At 43.9% G+C, this 24719-nt stretch overlaps 1 protein-coding gene across 2 annotated transcripts in view; it reads left to right on the forward strand.

Annotated features, from left to right (window-relative positions):
* LOC144506343 (BCLAF1 and THRAP3 family member 3) overlaps positions 1-24719 on the forward strand; it is a 52237-nt gene that overhangs the window by 9440 nt on the left and 18078 nt on the right. For both annotated transcript variants that reach the window (XM_078232318.1, XM_078232321.1), the window contains exons 3-4: positions 21858-22568; positions 22945-23688. In XM_078232318.1, the coding sequence (XP_078088444.1) occupies positions 21858-22568; positions 22945-23688 (1455 nt within the window). The remainder of the gene's footprint in view (positions 1-21857; positions 22569-22944; positions 23689-24719) is intronic.

A 24719-nucleotide genomic window follows, 5' to 3' on the forward strand; every position in this document is an offset into this window, starting at 1 on the left:
GACACCTAAAAACTTGAAGCTCGCGGCCATTTCTACTTTGTCCCCATTAATGTAGACAGGGGAATGTTATCCACTAGGCTTCCTGAAGTTGATAGAAACATAGAAAAACTACAGCACAAAACAGGTCCTTCGGCCCCACAAGTTGTGCCGAACATATCCCTACCTTCTAGGCCTACCTATAATCCTCCATCCTATTAAGTCCCATGCACTCATCCAGGAGTCTCTGACAAGACCCTATTGAGTTTGCCTCCACCACTACTGACGGCAGCCGATTCCACTCGCCCACCACCCTCTGTGTGAAAAACTTCCCCCTAACATTTCCCCTGTACCTACCCCCCAGCACCTTAAACCTGTGTCCTCTCGTAGCAGCCATTTCCACCCTGGGAAAAAGCCTCGGAGAGTCCACCCGATCTATGCCTCTCAACATCTTATATACCTCTATTAGGTCTCCTCTCATCCTACGTCTCTCCAAGGAGAAAAGACCGAGCTCCCTCAGCCTATCCTCATAAGGCATGCCACTCAACCCAGGCAACATCCTTGTAAATCTCCTCTGCACCCTTTCAATCTTTTCCACATCCTTCCTGTAATGAGGCGACCAGAACTGAGCACCGTACTCCAAGTGGGGTCTGACGAGGGTCTTATATAGCTGCATCATTATCCCGGACTCCTAAACTCAATCCCTCGATTGATAAAGGCCAGCACACCATACGCCTTCTTAACCACCACCTCCACCTGCGGGGTCGATTTTAGAGCCCTATGGACCCGGACCCCAAGGTCCTTCTGATCCTCTACAGTACTAAGAGTCTTTCCCTTAATATTGTACTCCTTCATCCCATTTGACCTACCAAAATGGACCACTACGCATTTATCTGGGTTGAAGTCCATCTGCCACTTCTCCGCCCAGTCTTGCATCCTATCTATGTCCCTCTGTAACTTCTGACATCCCTCCAGACTATCCACAACCCCATCAACCTTCGAGTCATCGGCAAACTTACCAACCCATCCCTCCACTTCCTCATCTGGGTCATTTATGAAAATGACAAACAGCAAGGGCCCCAGAACAGATCCCTGGGGCACACCACTGGTGACCGACCTCCATTTAGAAAAAGACCCATCTATACCCACTCTCTGTCTCCTTTGGGCAAGCCAGTTCTGGATCCACAGGGCAGCAGCCCCTTGGATCCCATGCCCTCTCACTTTTTCGAGAAGCCTTGCATGGGGGACCTTATCGAACGCCTTGCTAAAATCCATATAAACCACATCTACCGCTTTCCCTTCATCAATGTGTTTAGTCACATTTTCGAAGAGCTCCACCAGGCTCGTAAAGCACGATCTGCCTTTGACAAAGCCGTGCTGAGTATTCCTGAGCATACTAAACCTCTCTAAATGCTCATAAATCTTGTCCCTCAGGATCTTCTCCATCAGCTTACCAACTACTGAGGTTAGACTCACCGGTCGGTAATTTCCTGGGCTATCCCTACTCCCCTTCTTGAAAATAGGAACCACATCCGCAATCCTCCAATCCTCCGGCACCTCTCCCGTCTCCATCGACGACACAAAGATCATCGCCAGAGGCTCTGCAATCTCTTCCCTCGCCTCCCACAGTAACCTGGGGTACATCCCATCCGGACCCAGGAACTTATCTATCTTGATGCCATTCAAAGATTCCAGCACAACCTCTTAAAGTCCACATACTCAATCTTTTCAGTCCACCGCAAGCCTGCAGTACATCCACCCAGGTCCTTCTCCTCTGAAAACCGAGGCAAAATACTCATTAAGCACCTCTGCCATTTCTACTGGTTCTGTACAGACTTTCCCGCCTGCACCTTTTATAGGCCCTATTCCTTCACGTCTCATCCTTTTACCTTTCACATATTTATAGAACGTCTTAGGGTTTTCCTTAATCCTGGTTAGCACTGCTGCTTCACAGCTCCAGGGTCCCGGGTTCGATTCCCAGCTCGGGTCACTGTCTGTGTGGAGTTTGCACATTCTCCTCGTGTCTGCGTGGGTTTCCTCCGGGTGCTCCGGTTTCCTCCCACAGTCCAAAGATGTGCGGGTTAGGTTGATTGACCAGGTTAAAAAAATTGCCCCTTAGAGTCCTGGGATGTGTAGGTTAGAGGGATTAGCGGGTAAAATATGTGGGGGTAGGGCCTGGGTGGGATTGTGGCCGGTGCAGACTCGATGGGCCGAATGGCCTCCTTCTGCACTGTAGGGTTTCTATGATTTCTATGATTTCTACCTGCGAAGGCCTTCTTGTGACCCCTTCTGGCTCTCCTAATTTCAATCTTTAGTCCCTTCCTACAAGCCGTATACTCATCTAGATCCCTATCTTCAGCAAGCTCTCTGAATCTTTTGTATGCTTTCCTTTTCTTCTCGACTAGGTCCCGCACAGCTTTCGTGCACCACGGTTCCTTTAACTTACCAACACCTCCCTGTCTGCTCGGAACGTTGTCCTGTAGAACTCTAGACACCAGTCCAACGCCGGCATCTCCACATCAGAACTCTAGACAGACATTCCTTGAAAAACTGCCACCTCTCTTCAGTACATTTCCTCGAGGATACCTCCTTCCAATTGATGACTATATCCTTCGTTTTGTTGACATTGAGGGAGAGATTATTTTTCATTGCACCAGTTCACCAGATTCTCTATCCGGGTTTGACCCGGGTTTGTTTCCGACTTTGACTAACTGTGTGGAGTTTGCATGTTTTCCCTGTGTCTGTGGATTTCCTCCTTGTGCTCCGGTTTCCTCCCACAGTCCAAAGATGTGTAGGTTTAGTGGATTAGTCATGCTAAATTGCCCCTTAGTGTCCAAAGATAGAATTATACAGTGCAGAAGAGGCACTTCGTCCTATCAAGTCTGCACTGACACGTTTGATTCCCACCTGCCAGTACTTGGCCCATAGCCCTGAATGTTATGATGTGCCAAGTGCTCATCAAGCACTTTTTAAAGGATGTGAGGTAACCCACCTCTACCATCCTCCTAGGCAGTGCATTCCAGGCCGTCACTACCCTCTGGGTAAATAAAGTTTTTCCTCACATTCTCCCAAACCTCCTGGCCTCACCGTAAACCTATGTCTTAACTAAGGAGAGCAGCTGTTCCTTATCCACTCTGTCCATGTCCCTCATAATCTTGTACACCTCAATCAAGTCGCTGCTCCAATGAAAACCAACCCAAGCCTACCAGTGCATAGGTTGGGTGGATTAGCCATGTAGCAGGGTTAGGGCCTGGGTAGGATGCTCGATCAGGTGCAGACTCAATGGACCAAATGGACTCTTCTATGTTGCCACATACTGCAATCTCTTCTACTTTAAATAATCTGTTTCCTACTTGCCAAAGTGGGTAATATCTCAATTTCCTACATAGTTTTTGTCCACTTAGTTCACCTGTGCACATCCCTTTGCAGAGTGTTTGTATCCTCCTCACAACTTCCTTTCCAACCTATCTTTGTATCATCAAATCTGGCTACAATGCACTTGGCTCTTTCATCCTCATCTTTAGTATGAATGTTATCATTGCTGGGAACAGGAATAGTTTTGGGCTTAGTGTCAACACTAAGCATCCGTAGCTCTTATAAAAACAGAAAATGCTGATAAACTCAGCAGGCCTGGCAGCATCTGTGGAGAGTGAACAGAATTAATATTCCAAGTCTACACAGCTCTTCAGAGCCTCTAGCTCAAATTGGTTTCAGTGATAATGACTCTACCCCAACAATGTGTTTCAATAGAAAATCGCTTGTTAGAGAGCAGTGCATTACACGCACTGGCTGTATGAATACTACACTTCCTCAATTCTGGGTAGTTTATGACCCACTCAAACATGGACTGGGACTGTCATAATTCTTGTTACAACTCCTGACAGCCGCTGGAGAGAAAATGGCTTTTCATCACATCAGTAGAACCCTAGTTTAATCTCGGATTTACAGTCTTGTCTTCGCTAGCTAGCTATGTACAATAGATTGTCAGATGGGCCATGACCTTATTGGTTGGCAGTGCAGGCTTGAGGGGTCAAATGACCTATTCCAAATTTGTATGTTCATATGCATGCATTCAGTATTAACTTTTTGGGGAATGAACGAATAAAAAATAATGATGTAACTAGCTATAGGTTTAATTCATCATTAAATACCATGTCAACATGTTAAATCAATTAAAAAGGAAGTTCGTGGGCAACTCTATTCTGGACTTCTGGATTGATGGTCGTCTTTTCATTCGTTCATAATGTTCTTGCAAATAGAGGATGAGAATCTTATTACTGGTTCACAGGGCAGTGATATCATTGGCTCAGCAAAGTCTTAGAATTCATCTTCAAAATCAAATGGATGTGTCGATTATTCAAGGATAGACAGCCCAGATTTCTTAAAGGCAATTCCTGGTCGAAAAATTGAGGAGCTTTTAGAAGAAGCCAGATAGAGATGCAGTTGATGTGATCTATATGGATCTTTAGATGGCATTCTATAAGGTGTCCTTGTTGCAAAGGTTCAAGTATAAGGGGAAATTTCACAATGTGAAAAATAAGGTTGGAAATCATCAAGGAAGATGGTCTTGAGGTAATGGAGGAAGTGGGATATCCAAGGCTTAGGGCAAGATGTAGTTCTCTTGATGAGTATGGATGGGATCCTTTGGACTTGTGTTTCCAATGTCCAGTTTCAAACTTTGCTGATGATGCAAAGAGAAGAGGGCATGGCAAGCAGCATTGAAGCTTGTAAAAGGAATAGGCTAATGAAACAGATAGATGGCTGACTGAAATGTGCGCTAAATCATTTTGGAAGAAAAAAGTGAAGTGTGCATCCATTGGAAAGACACTGAAAAGTGTGGATGATTAGAGAGCTTTAGAGGTAATTGCCTCTTAGTCTGCCTGTAGGCATATAAAGCCATAAAGTAATTTTCCATTAAAATTCTGCCCACAATTACAAATATCTCCCAAGCATTCAAAGTACCTTGAACTGCTACATCCTGAGATCCACACTCAGTGCCATGCACTGCCATGTGAATGTACTTGATCTCTCTCCAGTGGCATCAATTCATTCTATTTCACATTTGTCCTGCTCCACAGTTACACTTCTTCCTTTCTCATCTGACAGCTTAACAAAATATCATTTTCTCTTCCTTTCAGGTGTTAAGGATCATATGCTCCAACTGCCCTAGTAGTGCTCTTCCAGATCTTTCTTCCCCTACAGCTCCCACTGACCCCCATCCCTTCTCAAGTGTGCCTCTGTATTCATGATACCCCCCAACCTTCCTCTTTCTGACCCTGAATGATCTGACCTTAGCAATGGACTCAACTTTATCTTCTTAATCCAAACACCTTAATGAATTTAAACCTTGGTATGACATTGGGCTTCCTTGACCTCTGCACCCATTTCTTTGGCCAGAAGAAAAAATAATTATTGAAATAAAAGTGGTATAAGTTTAATTACATGCAGCCGCCTTCAAGCTCAGGTAATGCCACGAGTCTATATTTGACAAGTCTGGGTTGAGCTGTGTCTCAATTTCACTGCTTCCCTCACTCTCTGAACCTGCTGTCTCAGGTTCAACACTAACCTAGTTATCAATGCAACTGACGAGTGATACCATTATTTTCTGGCACATTGACTTCCAACCGAGCTGAGACTGAATGCCAGCTCTCCAGCGCTTCTTCCTACCTCTCCTGAATTACCACCCTACCATCAAGTTGTTTCCTGGACCATCACTGATTTCCTCATCTGGAGATCTTCCGACCTCATAGTCCCCCAACCCCAATCAACCGCTTCTACTTCCATCCCAAGATCCACAAGCAGGACTCTCATGGTTGACCCATTGTTTCAGCTTGTCCATACCTCATTGAACTGATTTCTTCCTATTTCTACTCAATTGTTTTCCCCTTGTCCATTCTTTCCCAGGCTTCATCCAAGATTCTTTTGTGCCCTCAGTTTTCAGTTTTCTGGTCCTAATCATCTCCTCTTCACTATGGCTTTCCAATCTCTCTACACCTCCATCTCCAACAAGGATAGTCTAATTTCTTCCTTGGTCCTATTTACCACCACCCTCCACCTAGCTGAATTTATTCTTTCTTTGAACTACTTCCTCTTTCAATCATTTCACTCCCTCCAAATGAAAGGTGTTTCTCTGGGTCTTGGCAATGCCCGCCTCTTTTTGTGAAATGCATGGAATTTTTTTCCAGTCCTACTTGGCCCTTTCCTCTGTTTTTCTTTATGGGTAGATTGTTGTTGATGGTGTTTCCTGCTCTCACCTTGAATTGGAAAACTTCCATCAACTTCACTTCTAATTTCCGCCCTTTCTCATTTTCTCATGGTCTGTCTTTAACTCTTGCCTTCACTGACTTCTCTGTCTCTATGGGGCTAGGCGATCGAATGATAATCTTTGTAAGAATACCTGTAGAGGGACAGGTAGTATTGAGGAAGCAGGGGGCTGCAGAAGGACTTGGACAAGTTAGGAGAGTGGGCAAAGAAGTGGCAGATGGAATACAATGTGGAAAAGTGCGAGATTATGCACTTTGGAAGTAGGAATGGAGGCGCAGACTATTTTCTAAATGGGAAAATGCTTAGGAAATCAGAACCACAAAGGGACTTGGGAATCCTTGTTCAAAATTCTCTGAAGATTAATGTGCAGGTTCAGTCGGCAGTTAGGAAGGCAAATGCAATGTTAACATTCATGTCGAGAGGCTAGAATACAAGAGCAGGGATGTTCTTCTGAGGTTGTATAAGGCTCTGATCAGATCCCATTTGGAGTATTGTGAGCAGTTTTGGGCCCCATATCTAAGGAAGGATGTGCTGGCCTTGGAAAAGGTTCCGAGAAGGTTCACAAGAATGATACCTGGAATGAAGAACGGTTCGTATGAGGAACGGTTGAGGACTCTGGGTCTGCACTTATGGAATTAAGGATGTCGCTAGTCGCGTCCCGGAAATCCTGAGGTGGGAGGGAGAGGAGCCTGAGGTAGCGGTACATATTGGTACCGCTGATGTGGGTAGGAAGGGAGAAGGGGTCATGAAAAGGGAGTACAGGGAATTAGGGAGACAGCTGAGAAAGAGGAAAGCAAAGGTAGTAATCTCAGGATTACTGCCTGTGCCACGGGAAGGTGAGGGCAGGAATGGAGTGAGGTGGAAGATGAATGTGTGGCTGAGGGACTGGTGCAGGGGGCAGGGATTCAGGTTCCTGGACCATTGGGACCTCTTTAGGGGCAGGGGTGATCTGTATACAAAAAACGGGTGGAACTTGAATCACACGGGGACCAATATCCTGGCCGGTAGATTGGCTAAGGTTACTGGGGAGAATTTAAACTAGATAGGTTGGGGGGAGGGGAGCTAGAAGAGTTGACTAGGATCAAGGAACTAATTGATGGGGTGGAGGATGCAGGGGTAAGGGGAATTACAAAATTAATGGTAGAGGAGAGAGTGCAAGTGAATGAAGGCGGTAATTTAGATAAGGGAGTAGAGGGAGAGGGTGTTCGCGACTCATCAAAGCGGGTCCAGATAAAAGCTGGAATAAGGACACTTTGCCTGAATGCACGAAGCATTCGGAACAAGGTAAATGAGTTGATGGTGCAAATCAGCACAAGTGGGTACGATCTAGTGGCCATTACAGAAACTTGGCTGAAAGGTGACCAGGACTGGGAGATGAATATCCAGGGGTATCAGGCGTTTAGGAAGAATAGACAGGAAGGAAAAGGTGGTGGGGTCGCGCTATTAATAAGAGATAATATCAGGGTAGTACTGAGGGATGACATAGGCTCTGAGGAACAAAACGTGGAATCATTATGGGTAGAGATGAGGAATAGTAGAGGGAGAAAGACACTAGTAGGTGTGGTATATAGGCCCCCAAATAATAATGTTGAGGTAGGGAGGGCTATAAACAAGCAGATAAGGGATGCGTGTAAAAACGGAACGGCAATAATCGTGGGGGACTTCAACATGCACATTGACTGGCAGACTCAAGTCGGTAAGGGTGGAATGGAGGAAGAGTTCTTAGAATGCTGTCGGGATAGTTTCCTTGAACAGCATGTTACGGAACCGACGAGGGAACGAGCTATTTTGGATCTGGTATTGTGTAACGAGGTAGGTAGAATTAAGGATCTTATTGTGAAGGACCCTCTTGGGTCTAGTGACCACAATATGGTCGAATTTCTGATTCAGATGGAAGAGGAGAAAGTTTGGTCCCAAACCAGTGTCCTCTGTTTGAACAGAGGGAAATATGATAGGATGAGGGATGAATTGGCTAAGGTAGACTGGGAGAGCAGGCTGGCAGGTAGGATAGCTGAGGAACAGTGGAGGATTTTTAAGGAGATCCTTTTCAGTTCTCAGCAAAAATATATTCCAGCAAAAAACAAGGATTGTAAGAAAAGGGAGAACCAGCCGTGGATAACGAAGGAAATAAAGGAGAGTATTAAAATAAAAACAGCTGCGTACAGAGTGGCCAAAAATAGTGGAGAAACAAGTGATTGGGAAAAATTTAAGAAACAACAAAGAGAGACTAAGAAAGCGATAAAGAAAGGAAGGATAGACTATGAAGCTCGGCTAGCAATTAATATAAAAAATGATAGTAAAAGTTTTTATAAATATATAAAAAGGAATAGAGTGGCTAGAGTGAATGTTGGACCCTTGGAGGACGAGAGGGGGGAGTTAATAGTGGGAAATGAGGATATGGCTGAGTCTTTAAATAAGTTTTTTGTGTCGGTCTTCACGGTGGAGGACACAAGTAGTTTGCCAAATATTAACGATAGAGGGTTGGCAGCAGGAGAAATACTTAATACCATTAATGTTACCAGAGAGGCAGTGCTGGGTAGACTAATGGGACTGAAGGTGGATAAGTCCCCGGGTCCGGATGGAATGCATCCCAGGGTATTGAAAGAAATGTCAGAGGTAATAGTGGATGCGTTAGTGATTATTTATCAAAACTCGTTGCATTCTGGGGTAGTGCCGGTTGATTGGAAAACGGCTAATGTTACGCCGCTGTTTAAAAAAGGAAGGAGACAAAAGGCGGGTAACTATAGGCCGGTCAGCTTAACGTCTGTAGTAGGGAAAATGCTGGAATCCATTATTAAAGAGGAGATAGCAGGGCATCTGGATAGAAATGGTTCGATCAATCAGACGCAGCATGGATTCATGAGGGGAAAGTCGTGCTTGACGAACATGTTGGATTTTTATGAAGATGTGACTAGGGCGGTTGATGGAGGAGAACCGGTGGATGCGGTGTTTTTGGATTTCCAAAAGGCGTTTGATAAGGTGCCCCATAAAAGGCTACTGAAGAAGATTAGGGCACACGGAGTTGGGGGTAGTGTGTTAAAGTGGATTGGGGACTGGCTATCCGACAGGAAGCAAAGAGTCGGAATAAATGGGTGTTTTTCCGGTTGGAGGAAGGTAACTAGTGGCGTGCCGCAGGGATCGGTACTCGGGCCGCAACTATTTACCATTTATATAGATGATCTGGAGGAGGGGACGGAGTGTAGGGTAACGAAGTTTGCAGACGACACAAAGATAAGTGGAAAAGTGAATCGTGTGGAGGACGGAGAAGATCTGCAGAGAGATTTGGACAGGCTGAGTGAGTGGGCGAGGATATGGCAAATGGAGTATAACGTTGATAAATGCGAGGTTATACACTTTGGAGGAAATAATAACAAATGGGATTACTATCTCAATGGAAACAAATTAAAACATGCTACCGTGCAAAGGGACCTGGGGGTCCTTGTGCATGAGACGCAAAAGCCCAGTCTGCAGGTACAACAGGTGATCAAGAAGGCAAATGGGATGTTGGCCTATATTGCGAAGGGGATAGAATATAAAAGCAGGGATGTCTTGATGCACCTGTACAGGGCATTGGTGAGGCCGCAGCTGGAATACTGTGTGCAGTATTGGTCCCCTTATATGAGGAAGGATATATTGGCATTGGAGGGAGTGCAGAGAAGGTTCACCAGGTTGATACCGGAGATGAGGGGTTTGGATTATGAGGAGAGGCTGAGGAGATTGGGTTTGTACTCGTTGGAGTTTAGAAGGATGAGGGGGGGATCTTATGGAGACTTATAAGATAATGCGGGGGCTGGATAGGGTGGAGGCGGGGAGATTCTTTCCACTTAGTAAGGAAGTTAAAACTAGAGGACACAGCCTCAAAATAAAGGGGGGTCGGTTTAAGACAGAGTTGAGGAGGAACTTCTTCTCCCAGAGGGTGGTGAATCTCTGGAATTCTCTGCCCACTGAGGTGGTGGAGGCTACCTCGCTGAATATGTTTAAAGCGCGGATGGATGGATTCCTGATCGGTAAGGGAATTAAGGGTTATGGGGATCAGGCGGGTAAGTGGTACTGATCCACGTCAGATCAGCCATGATCTTATTGAATGGCGGGGCAGGCTCGAGGGGCTAGATGGCCTACTCCTGCTCCTATTTCTTATGTTCTTATGCACTTGTTGGAGTTTAGAAGGATAAGGGGGATCTTATTGAAACTTACCGGATACTGCGAGGCCTGGATAGAGTGGACATGGAGAGGATGTTTCCACTGCTAGAAAAAACTAGAACCAGAGGGCACAACCTCAGGCTAAAGGGACGATCCTTTAAAACAGAGATGAGGAGGAATTTCTTCAGCCAGAGAGTGGTGAATCTGTGGAACTCTTTGCTGCAGAAGGCTGTGGAGGCCAGGTCATTGAGTGTATTTAAGACAGAGATAGATAGGTTCTTGCTTAATAAGGGGATCAGGGGTTATGGAGAATGGGGATGAGAAAAATATCAGCCATGATTGAATGGCAGAGCAGACTCGATGGGCCGAGTGGCCTAATTCTGCTTCTATGTCTTATGGTCTAATACAGCTATCCAGACTAGACTTCCCCGCACTTTGATTCCTGCAAGAACTCCATCCCACTTTCTCCTTCTCCGTTGCTTCTGTTTAGATGATGCAACTTTCCAAATGAGTGCTTCCGATATATCTTCCTTTTTCCTAACTATGGTTCACAGTACCCTTAATTGAATTTGACCCATTTTCCACATTTCTGTTCTTAGATTTCCAGGATCCTGCTTTTGTAATAGTAATTTGAGTTTTATAAATTGGGGTTTAGAGATTAAAAGTTAAGCAGTGATCATTTGTACAAAGTATGGGCCAAGGTGGTGTGCACAGCAGTGGTCCTTCATTGCAAAATGTTAAAATGTAAAGTCCTAAGTTAATACTGTGGAGGAGGGACTTGAGATAATGGAGCTGCATCCACTCGAGCAGGGAAACCCAAGAGGAGATTGATTAGGTTATGGGTTGCTTGAGGAGTTATAAAAGCAATAATGTTGACTTTTCAGCTAAAAATTAACACTGAGGAAAAAATGTCTTCACACTGAGATTGTTGGAGCATGCAAATGCCCTACAATAGAGAGGACAGTAAGTAGTCTCACAACACCAGGTTAAAGTCCAACAGGTTTATTTGGTAGCACGAGCTTTCCGAGCGTTGCCCCATCATCAGGTGAGTGAAGAGTTCAGTTCACAAACAGGACATATATAGACACAAACTCAATCACAAGATAATGGTTGGAATGTGAGTCTTAACAGGTAATCAAGTCTTTACAGATGCAGACAATGTGAGTGGAGAGAAGGTTAAAGAGATGTGAATTGTCTCCAGCCAGGACAGTTAGTGAGATTTTGCAAACCCAGGCAAGTTGTGGGGGTTATAGATAGTGTGTGTGACGTGAACCCAAGATCCTAGGGCGGCATGGTAGCACAGTGGTTAGCACTGCTGCTTCACAGCTCCAGGGTCCCGGGTTCGATTCCCGGCTCGGGTCACTGTCTGTGTGGAGTTTGCACATTCTCCTCGTGTCTGCGTGGGTTTCCTACCATCCTAGCACTACCATCCTAGGGCGGCATGGTAGCACAGTGGTTAGCACTGCTGCTTCACAGCTCCAGGGTCCCGGGTTCGATTCCCGGCTCGGGTCACTGTCTGTGTGGAGTTTGCACATTCTCCTCGTGTCTGCGTGGGTTTCCTCCGGGTGCTCCGGTTTCCTCCCACAGCCCAAAGATGTGCGGGTTAGGTTGATTGGCCAGGTTAAAAATTGCCCCTTAGAGTCCTGGGATGTGTAGGTTAGAGGGATTAGCGGGTAAATATGTAGGGGTAAGGCCTGGGTGGGATTGTGGTCGGTGCAGACTCGATGGGCCGAATGGCCTCCTTCTGCACTGTAGGGTTTCTATGATTTCTATGATCCCGGTTGAGGCCGTCCTCATGTATGCGGAACTTGGCTATCAGTTTCTGCTCAGCGATTCTGCGTTGTCGTGTGTCGTGAAGACCGCCTTGGAGAACGCTTACCCAAAGATGAGAGGCTGAATGCCCATAGAGTCATAGAGGTTTACAGCATGGAAACAGGCCCTTCGGCCCAACTTGTCCATGCCGCCCCTTTTTTAAAAACCCTTAAGCTAATCCCAATTGCCCGCATTTGGCCCATATCCCTCTATACCCATCTTACCCATGTAACTAACTAAATGCTTTTTAGAACATAGAACAGTACAGCACAGAACAGGCCCTGCGGCCCATGTTGTTGTGCCGAGCTTTGTCTGAAACCCAGATCAAGCTATTTCCTACCTATCATCCCGAAGTACTCCATTTGCCTATCCAATAGCTTCTTAAATGTTCCTAAAGTTTCTGACTCCATTATCACTGCAGGCAGTCCATTCCACACCCCAACCACTCTCTGAGTAAAAAACCTACCTCGGACATCCTTCCTATATCTCCCACCATGAACCCTATAGTTATGTCCCCTAGTTACCACTCCATTCACCCGAGGAAATAGTCTTTGAACGTTCACTCTATCTATCCCCCTCATCATCTTATAAACCTCTATCAAGTCTCCTCTCAACCTCCTCCGCTCCAAAGAGAAAAGCCCAAGTTCCCTCAACCTTTCCTCATAAGACCTACCCTCCAAACCAGGCAGCATCCTGGTAAATCTCTTTGCACTCTTTCCAGTGTCTCCATATCCTTCATATAGTGAGGTGACCAGAACTGCACACACTATTCTAAATGTGGTCTCACCAAGGTCCTGTACAGTTGCAGCATAACCCCTCGGCTCTTAAACTCAAACCCCCTGTTAATGAACGCCAACACACTATAGGCCTTCTTCACGGCTCTATCCACTTGAGTGGCAACCTTCAGAGATCTATGGATATGAACCCCAAGATCTCTCTGTTCCTCCACATTCTTCAGAACCCTACCTTTGACCCTGTAATCCACATTTAAATTTGTCCTACCAAAATGAATCACCTCGCATTTGTCAGGGTTAAACTCCATTTGCCATTTTTCAGCCCAGCTCTGCATCCTATCTCTATCTCTTTGCAGCCTACAACAGCCCTCCACCTCATCCACTACTCCACCAATCTTGGTGTCATCAGCAAATTTACTGATCCACCCTTCAGCCCCCTCCTCCAAGTTATTTATAAAAATGACAAATAGCAGAGGACCAAGCACTGATCCCTGTGGCACTCCGCTGGTAACCGGTTTCCAGTCCGAAAATTTTCCATCCACCACCACCTGTTAGATAGCCAGTTACCTATCCAATCGGCCAAACTTCCCTCTATCCCACACATCCTTACTTTCTTCATAAGCGGACCATGGGGGACTTTATCAAACGCCTTACTAAAATCCATGTATATGACATCAACTGCACTACCTTCATCTACATACTTAGTTACCTCCTCAAAAAATTCAATCAAATTTGTGAGGCAAGACTTGCCCTTCACAAATCCGTGCTGACTATCCCGGATTAAGCTGCATCTTTCTAAATGGTCGTAAATCCTATCCCTGAGGACCTTTTCCATCAACTTACCAACCACCGAAGTAAGACTAACTGGCCTATAATTACCAGGGTCATTTCTATTCCCTTTCTTAAACAGAGGAACCACATTTGCCACTCTCCAGTCCTCTGGCACCACCCCCGTGGACAGTGAGGACGCAAAGATCAATGCCAAAGGCTCTGCTATCTGATCCCTTGCCTCCCAAAGACTCCTAGGATATATTTCATCAGGCCCAGGGGACTTATCAACTTTCAGTTTATTCAAAATTGCTAGTACATCTTCCCTCTGAACATCTACTTCCTCCAGCCTATCAACCTGTGACACCCTCTCTTCCTCAAAAACATGGCCCCTCTCCTTGGTGAACCCGAAGAAAAGTATTAATTCATCACCTCTCCTATCTCTTCTGACTCCATGCATAAATTCCCACTGCCGTCCTTGACCGGCCCCAACCTCACCCTGGTCATTCTTTTATTCCTCACATAAGAGTAAAAAGCCTTGGGGTTTTCCTTGATCCGAACCGCCAAGGACTTCTCATGCCCCCTCCTAGCTCTCCTAAGCCCCTTTTTCAGCTCATTTCTTGCTAACTTGTAACCCTCCATCGAGCCAACTGAACCTTGTTTTCTCAACCTTACATACGCTTCCTTCTTCCTCTTGACAAGACATTCCACCTCTTTTGTGAACCATTGTTCCCTCACTCGGCCATTTCCTCTCTGCCTGGCAGGGACATACCTATCAAGGACACGCAGTATTTGTTCCTTGAAAAAGTTCCACTTTTCATTAGTGCCTTTCCCTGACAACTTTTGTTCCCATCCTATGCTTCCTAATTCCCACCTGATTGCATCATAATTACCTCCCCCCCCAATTGTAAACTATGCCCTGCCGCATGGCCCTCTCCCTCTCCATTGCAATAACAAAAGACACCGAATTGTGGTCACTATCTCCAAATTGCTCTCCCACAACCAAATCCAACACTTGGCCCGGTTCATTTCCCGTTACCAAATCCAATGTGGCCCCACCTCTTGTCGGCTTATCCACATATTGTGTCAGGAACCCCTCCTGCACACACTGCACAAAAACTGCCCCATCCGAACTATTCGACCTATAAAGGCTCCAATCAATATTTGGAAAGTTAAAGTCCCCCATGACAACTACCCTGTGACCTCCACACCTATCCATAATTTTTAAAAGACAATATTGTACCCGCCTCTACTACTACCTCTGGCAGCTTGTTCCAGACACTCACCACCTTCTGTGTAAAAAAATTGCCCCTCTGGACACTTTTGTATCTCCCCTACCTTTGGAAAAGATATTGACTATCAAGCTGATCTGTGCCCCTCATTATTTTATAGACCTCTATAAGATCACCCCTCAGCCTCCTATGTTCCAGAGAAAAAAAGTCCCAGTCTATCTAGCCTCTCCTTATAACTCAAACCATCAAGTCCCGGTAGCATCCCAGTAAATCTTTTCTGCACTCTTTCTAGTTTAATAATATCCTTTCTATAATAGGGTGACCAGAATTGCACACAGTATTCCAAGTGTGGCCTTACCAATGTCTTGTACAACTTCAACAAGACATTCCAACTCCTGTATTCAATGTTCTGACCGATGAAACCAAGCATGCCGAATGCCTTCACCACTCTGTCCACCTGTGACTCCACTTTCAAGGAGCTATGAACATGTACCCTAGATCTCTTTGTTCTGTAACTCTCCCCAACGCCCTACCATTAACTGAGTAAGTCCTGCCCTGGTTCAATCTACCAAAATGCATCACCTCTCATTTGTCTAAATTAAACTCCATCTGCCATTTGTCAACCCACTGGTCCAATTGATCAAGATCCCGTTGCATTTGGAGATAACTTTCTTCACTGTCCACTATGCCACCAATCTTAGTGTCATGACATGTTGAAGGCTCTGGAGAAGATGTCGTCATGTCATCGATGAAGACGAACATCTCGCGAAGACCATCCCCACACCCCCACTTCTTGCCTTCAAACAACCGCACAACTTCAAACAGACCGTTGTACGCAGCAAACTACCCAACCTTCAGGAGAACAGTGACCACGACACCACACAACCCTGCCACATCAACCTCTGCAAGACCTGCCGGATCATCGACACAGATGCCATCATCTCACGTGAGAACACCATCCACCAGGTACACGGTACATACACTTGTGACTCGGCCAACGTCGTCTACCTGATACGCTGCAGAAAAGGATGTCCCGAGGCATGGTACATTGGGGAGACCATGCAGACGCTACGACAATGGGTGAATGGACACCATTCAACAATCACCAGGCAGGAGTGTTCCCTTCCTGTCAGGGAACACTTAGTCGAGGGCATTCAGCCTCTGATCTTCGGGTAAGCATTCTCCAAGGCGGTCTTCACGACACACGACAACGCAGAATCGCTGAGTAGAAACTGATAGCCAAGTTCCGCACACATGAGGACGGCCTCAACCGTGATCTTGGGTTCACGTCACACACACTATCTGTAATCCCCACGACTTGCCTGAGCTTGCAAAATCTCACTAACTGTCCTGGCTGGAGACAATTCACATCTCTTTAACCTGTGCTTAACACTCTCTCCACTCACATTGTCTGCATCTGTAAAGACTTGAATACCTGTTAAGACTCTCATTCCAACCATTATCTTATAATTGAGTTTATGTCTATATGTGCCCTGTTTGTGAACTGAACTCTTCACTCACCTGATGAAGGGGCAATGCTCCGAAAGCTCGTGCTATCAAATAAACCTGTTGGATTTTAACCTGGCGTTGTGAGGCTACTTACTGTGCAGTCCAACGCCGGCAACTCCACGCCATGACTGCAATAGAGAGTGGTAATGGTGGCAAGCTGCAGAAATGTGAGAGAGTCCATCTTTACTTCAGATGCATTTCACATTCAGTAACTTGTTTCTAGTTCCCAAATGCTTTGACTGAAATTAGTAGGTGGAGCTATTTTATGCATTGGTTTATAGGGTTTCCATAATGAAGTTCTGTGACGGTATTTTAAAATTTTAATTGCTTAGCTTCACATCTCCAAGCATGTGCTGCACACAAATCACTTCCACCTGTTGATCTATGTTTCAGTCAAACAGTTTGATCATTACTGTAACTTTTCATTGTTTTCTACACTCCTGACAATATGGAAAAAAATACTGCTTACTCCATGATGAAAATAATCCTCCTCTCATTGGAGATCGAACTTAACCTCGTGCTCAGGAATGTGGTAGCATATGTAATACATCAGTACTATTTGGTTTGCATCATGCTTGTGCATTAACTATAGATTATTAATGCAATGTAGTTTGGCTTGTGGTGAGCCAGAAGGTGCTTCATGTAAGAACGATACAAATGTTTCATACATAATGTTCAATGTACGATTACAACCATTGATTCATGCTGCCAAGCACTGGAAGTTCTGTGTTTGTGACGAGGATACAGAATTTGTAGTGGTGTGTTAAGGTTTAAAATCATAAAACTGTCCATTATTATGTGAAACCGGTAAGAATGACCTTCACATGCACTTTATACACAATTCTGTAAGCTTGGAGTGAATTGTATTTAACAAATTATGGATTGAAAGAAATATAATGAACTGTGGTATGGAATTCGGGAAATTAATTAGTCAATGCCACATTGAAAGAAACAAACTGGATCAGACTTGGTTAGATGAGATAAATAAAGTGGACTATGGAAGCTGACAACTTATAAATCAGCACAGTTTAAAAGTGGGTTTACAAGGAACGATGGGAATTAAATAAAAATGAACAGAAAAGACAAATTTACACAATCACAACTAAGATTACATTGACATTTAATAAATGTATTAAAATGGAACTGTGCACAATGAATTTCAATTAGACTTGCCCAGAGTCACAAATGGCACCCTTAGGTTTTTGAGTCAAAGTCACTAAATAAATTTGTTTGTTTGCAAACCAGAAGAAAAATATGTATTCCCAAACATCTGCAATGTTGTGAAGGTTCAGGATCTAAGGTAGCTGGAGCCTGATTGGTCGCAACTAACAGGAAACGGAGTCATCTAACATGAAATGAAGTCAAGATAAATGAGCCATCATTTTCAAGTCGACAAACTAGCTAGTGAAAAGTCACAGGGAGCAGTTCTGGCCCCTCATAAGTTTACGATCCATGTTAATGACGTGGATAAAGAGGCTGACTGTATTGTAGCCAGAGGATCCAAAGATAGGCAGGAAAACAAGTTGTTCAGAGGATACAATGAAAAGGTACAATGAATGGGCAAAAAGTTGGTTGATGATTTGATTTATTATTGTCACATGTATTGGGAAACAGTGAAAAATATTATTTCTTGTGCACTATATAGACAAAACATACCATTCTTAGAGAAGATAGGGTAGAAGGAAAACAGAGGGTGCAGAATATAGTGTTGCAGTTACATGTAGATAAAGCCCAGCTTAATATATGGTAGGTCCATTCAAAATTCTGGTGGCAGCAGGAAGAAGTTGTTCTTGAGTCGGTTGGATCTCAGACTTTTGTATCTTTTTCATGGTGGAAGAAGGTGGAAGGAAGCATGTCTGGAATGCGTGGGATCCTTGATTATGCTGGCTGCTTTTCCGAAGCAGCAGGAAGTGTAGACAGAGTTATTGTGGAAAAATGAGGTTGTCCGCTTTGGCCAGAAGAATGGAAAAGCAGAATATTTAAAGAGATGGACTGTAGAATGTTGTACAGAGGGATCTAGATCCTTGTATGAGTTACAAAGTTACTGTACAGTTACAGCAAATAATTCGGACGGCAAATGGCCTTTATTTGCAAGGGGGTTGGAGTACAAAAATAGGGATGTCTTGCTACAACTGTATAGAACATTGGTGCAACCATATTTGGAGTGCTGTGTACAGTTGTTCTTTCTCAAGATGGGATAAACTTGCATGGGAAGCATTTGAGAGAAGGTTCACTCGACTGTCATAGAATCATAGAAACACTACAGTGCAGAAAGAGGCCATTTGGCCCATCGAGTCTGCACCGACCACAATCCCACCCAGGCCCTACCCCCATATCCCTACACATTAACCCACTAATCCCTCTAACCTACACATCTCAGGACACTAAGGGGCAATTTTAGCATGGCCAATCAACCTAACCCGCACATCTTTGGACTGTGGGAGGAAACCGGAGCACCCGGAGGAAATCCACGCAGACACGGGGAGAATGTGCAAACTCCACACAGACAGTGACCCGAGCCGGGAATCGAACCCAGGTCCCTGGAGCTGTGAAGCAGCAGTGCTAACCACTGTGCTACCATGCTGCCCCACCGTGTCCTGGGATGAAGGGCTTGTCTAATGAGGAAAGACTGAGCAGATTAGGCTCATCGAGTTTAGAAGACTGAGAGGTGATTTTGTTGAAACATATATGATTCTGAGGGAGCTTGACATGGTAGATGCTGAGAGAATGTTTTGCCTCATGGGGCATCCACAATTGGGGATCATGGTTTTAAAATAAGGCAGAAATGAGGAAGAATTGCATCTCCAACATTCTTATTCTTTGGACTTCTTTTCCCAGTGACCAGTGGAGGCTAGCTCATTGAATATATTCAAGGCTGAGTTAGACGGTTTTTTGATCTGCAGAGGAGGGTTATGGGGGACAGGCAGAAAAGTGGAGATAGTCCACAATGAGATCAGTTGTAATCTTTTTGAATGGTACAGCGGGCTTGATGTGCTGAATGGCTTAGCTGTGCTTCTATTTCTTATAATGGAATTAGCTCAGTAAGGGAGCTGAATCAGGCAGATGAGGATGGCCCTAGATTCAATCCCCATTTTGTGCCACATTAGAGAGAATCCTGGCTGGCATGCCATTGGTATGTCATTCTGCGATGATTGAGTGAGAGGAAATCATGGCAGAATTGCCACTCTTGATCACTGGAACTGTTTGTGTGAATATCAGGCGAGAAAGGATGTTTATGGTGGTTGAAAATCAGTAATTTCAAACCTATTGGAATCACTGCAGGAATTCTTCAGGACACATCTTAAGCCCAACAGTCTTGAACACCTTCATTAATGACCTTCCATCTATCACAAGGTCAGTGAGACTGTAAGCTGAAAATTCCTCAGGTAACGAAGTGATAGATGCAGACGGTTCCTCAGGTGTTGAAGCCATAGATATCTACATGCAGCAAAACCTAGGCAGCATTTCGATTTGGGTTGATGTATGAGCAATGACCACCTCTAGTGGAGTGCCTAAAAAAATGACTTTCAGTGGTATTGCTGTCGCTAAATCCCTCACCATCAACATTTTGAGGGTCACCCTCATCAGAAACTGTGAATTGGCCACGTAAATAGCACTGTTACCAAAGCAGGTAAGAAGTTGGGATATTCTACACCGTGACATGTCTCCTATCTTTCCAAAGCCTCTTCACCACCATCTTCAAGGCAATTATCGGCCTGAATGGAATACTCTGCAGTCACTTGGATGTGTGCAGCTACAACAAAATAATACAAGATACTCGCCACCATCCAGGACAAAGCAGTCCCCTTAATCGGTACCTCATAAGCTAAAACGCCCAACCCACCTACCACCATGTACTGTGTGTGCAGTGTGCATGATGCAGGATGTACTGGAGTAACTTGCCAAGGTTTATTCACCAGACTTGAATCCCTGTCCTCAGCTACTTAGAAGGGCAAGCACATCAGGTGTATCGTCTCCAAATCACATACTAGCCATACTTGGATGTGTGTATTACCATTCCTTCATCATCACTGAACTAATCCTTATAATCCCATCTTGCAGCACTGTGGGAGCACCTTCAGTAAATTTACTTCAACTATTCAAGAGGGCCAACTTGAGGTCACCTAGGGATGGGCAATAAATGCTGGCTTTGCCAGTGATGTCCATGTTCTGAAAACAAATTGGAAAAAGAACAGGATGTGGTTCAGCTTTGAAGCTTTCCTACACTTGAATACTTTCTGAGCACATTAATATAGGTCAGCTTTATATAATGAATATTTGGATGTCGTGGTCGGCATCTGTGGAACTCTGCAAAAATCATTGTGAAGCAAACTTATTATGGAGCTGATGAAGAAGCTGTTTCTTCCTCTCGTGTTGCTGAAATAAAGTCTTCAGTTAATTTCAACCTCAAACTTGAAAATCATTGAGATTACAGAAGGAGCTATGTGTATCCTTGTTTCTCTGCATGTCATTCATGGTCGTTCAGTGTTGAAATTGTTAAAATTCAATGGAAAATTCTTGATTGTTCCTAAAGTGGTGCCGAGATGTTCTTGGATTTAATCTGTCAGAGTGGTGTCAACCAAAAGCATCAGTCTTGGAGTTTGATATCTGGTTACAACTTTGTTCTTGACTTATCGATTTCTTGTCAAATTAATTATATAAATGTCTAGTCACTATTGTCTTGAGTACATGACAACTTTTCTTTGTACGTACTGAGAGTTCCTAAAGATCACCGGTTTGGGCAGCTTTCCTTTGTAAATTTGCACTTCAACGTATAATGTATTTATTGGAATGTGTTTAAACATTTTTCCAGTGATTTTATGTGATATCTTCCAGTTAAATAATACAAGTGCAACATGAATGGCGAAAAGCCACCTGAATTTAGAATTTCAAATTGCATGTTAATATGTCCAAATTAAACTTAATTCCTAGTAAACACTTGCTTGAGCTACAAATTGTGTTTGTATAGTGTCTTTGATTTGGTAAAATGTTTCAAGGCACTTCATGAGGGCATTATCAAACAATATTTCACACAACCAGAAATAGTAATCAAGGACCTAAAGCTTGGTCAGCGAGAGGTTTTAAAGTACATTTTAAAACAGGAGAGAGGTGTAGAGATTTAGGGAATTCCAGAACTTCAAGTCCAGGCAGAGCTCTGGGCAGGATCCTGCTATTTAAAATTATTATATAGATTTTGTTGAACAAATGGTCCTGTTTCCAATAAAACACTGCAGCCTTGCTTTAATATTGTTGATCCTCAGTCTCATCATTGTCATTTTGTAATGCTGATTACATTAAAAGTGTAATCCAAAAATGAGAATGAATCTTTCTGCAGTGAGGTTATAACTGGGATGAGCTGCTACATTGTGTTTTATTTCAGTTGTACCAAAATGTCCCATCTTCTCCTTCAAATACATTGTAGGTCAATCTCGCCAACCTATGGAAGAAGCCAAGAGTACTATGTTGAGAGACCATTGCATCAGTCCTATAGTGGTGAGCTGAGAGAATTTGGTCAAAGCTCAGGAAGACCTGTACAGTGGAGGAATCAACGAGAGAAATGGACTGAAACAGTAAATGTAGAATCAAGATCGGGAGATGCCCAATATGGCGCCGTTCATCATAAAGTTTTTGAGTACGGGCATCCTTCCCCAAATGCAAGAGTGGAATCAGAATATACAACTACAACTGGAAGAAACTTGTATCTACAAGAAAGAGAAGGAAACGAAACCTACCCACTTCCTTCAAGATTTCTTGAAGATAATCCATACAATGATCATGATGAACGGCCATCTGACAGCAGTGAATGGCATGAACAACGGCACCATTCTCACAGTGAACGGCACCATGAGCATGATCAGTGGCACAATGACCTTGATGATCGACATTACCATCAGAATGTGGAAGTTCCAACCTACAGCAGAGTGTACAGCGAAAAGCCCAAGAGCTTCGGAAGTGATCCACAAATAGATTCCTATGACGAACCTGTGGTAACTACTTATGGCTCCACAGAGAAGTGGCATGACTCAGAAGGTTTTAGAAGTCATGGTTTACATGAGGAAAGGCGCTCAGGTTCTTCGCGTTCTCCTGGAAGACGGGCTGAAGAGCTTCCAGATAGGAGCTCCTACCAGAAGAGGTATTGGAATAGAACCATTAAGGCTGTGTTTTGATGTAAAACCTCAACTGAAATAAAATGATCATATTTGTGAATTGAGGATTTAAAAGTTGAAAGCCCTTTGTCCTAATCTGAAAGTGTGAGCATTCTATTTAAATAATGAGCTCTTATGTTATTTTCAGAAAGAGCAGATTGGATGGCTTGAAAGCTGAGGACCACTTTTGTTTTCCTCAGCATCCTACTGAATGGCTTTCAGAAGGATAAAGGGTTAGACTTGTAACCTGGGAAATACACTGCTTTCGAGGCATTGCTCCCAAACTTACTTCAAGTATTACCAAAACTTAATTCTCACTGTCTTCTCTCTGCTGCAAGTGTAAACTGCTTTATGTCAACACAGGTATCCTGAGGAGGATGAAGTCAGAGGGTACAGAGAAGCATCTGGAAGAGGCTGGGTACCCGGAAAGCATGAGGTGATAGAACATGAACGGGATTTAAAATGGAGAGGGGAGAAATTCCCTCATAATAGGAAAAGCTATCCCACAGCATCATACGGTGATTCTGAAAGCATGCGTGTTAAAGATATACCAAGAGAACGGTATAGTAACAGTGACCGCTGTGAAGAGTATGTGCAGGTAAAGAGTGGGTTTGCACATCCACAAAAGTACCCTGAGGTGCAGGCCTCTTCTGAGCATCACCAGATATTTTCCAGTGGAAGACAGCAAGGCTATTCGAGCAAAGAGAAAGAGTTTACCACCAGCAGCTCAAGTAATAAAGAGGTGAGTTGTTTTCACGGTAACAGTAGGAGGTCAGGTACTGATGTGGACAGAACAGAGGGGCGCCACGTTGGGTCAGCAAAATATTCTGTTCCTGAGCATTACCCTAGCAGGTTTCAACATGTAAGCAAGAAAGAAGTAAGCCCAAGATCTGCAACTTCAGTAACAAGAGGACGTACGGAAAGAGGAAAGGAAGTAAGAAAGCGCTCCGAGTTTTCCAAAGACCGACGTGACGATGCTCATAAGCGATCAAGCCACAGATCTTGTCATGTGGAAACTTCACGACGTGATGCTAAGAGTAAACCCGAAAGGAAAACGGAGTCTCTAACGATCAAACTAGATATGAAGAAATCTGTGAACAAGTGCAGGTATTGTCCTTAATTCTTTGCTATGAGGCTGGGTAAAGAAATTTCATGCATATTTTTAGTATCCATCTAAAGATTTAAGTTATAGTACCCTTCCCTTACAGAAAGCAGCCCATTCTGAATTGTCAAACAGCTTAAAAATGATCCTTAGACTCTGCTCTGATGCAGCAGAAACTTTAAGTGCCGTCTCTTTCTATAATAGGGGGACTTTGATTTCCAGCTTTTACTCCACATGCTAATCCTAGTTCTAAAAATGCTTTCGTTCCTGATGGAAGGAAATGAGCAGGAGGGAGAGAATTCCTCACTTTGAACATATACTAACTACTTAGCCTGCGTGTTCTGAAACTTGACAAAGGAATTGCATTCTTAAACACTAGCAATTCTGTATAATACATGATACAATCAAAAGGCAAAGAAGAAAGAAAGGATGGATCCAATCCTTTGTGATGGGCTTCTGCCTGATTTGCCCATATACCAGAAGCTAGAAAAAGGAGCGTAAATCGCTATGAATTCTAAATGAAGAGTCTTGTGTGCATCAAGATGTTCTTTGCGGTTTTTGAAAGTTGATTGAAGACTAACTTTATTGTGAAAAACTGAAGTCAATAAGTGAAAAATTATACTAGAAAAGTGGCAGCTGCTTCGACCTCGTACTGAACACTGAACAGTGTTAAACACAACAAAAACATAAAATGCTGTCAGCAGGTCTGACAGCACCTATGGCTGCGAGAATAGAGCCAATGTTTTGAGTCTGGATGACCCTTTGTTCTCATTGCAAATCTCTTTCAAGCAGAAAATTAATTTGTTGAAATTTGGATGTCATGTATGAGAAGTGGAAATTGTGTGTAACTACAATCAAGAAAGAGGGGGAATATTGCCTGAATTGTGTTCTACGGTCTGATTTTGTTCATTGTGTCCATACCATTTTGATTGAATTAATTTTTCAGTGTCCTATAACAATTGAACAAGCTACATACATAAAGCTATATAATGGTCCTGGATAAGTTGCGGATCTCATTCCTGGTCCAGGTGAAGAC

This window comes from Mustelus asterias, chromosome 17 (genome assembly GCF_964213995.1).
Source record: "Mustelus asterias chromosome 17, sMusAst1.hap1.1, whole genome shotgun sequence".
In the NCBI taxonomy this organism is placed as follows: Eukaryota; Metazoa; Chordata; class Chondrichthyes; order Carcharhiniformes; family Triakidae; genus Mustelus; species Mustelus asterias.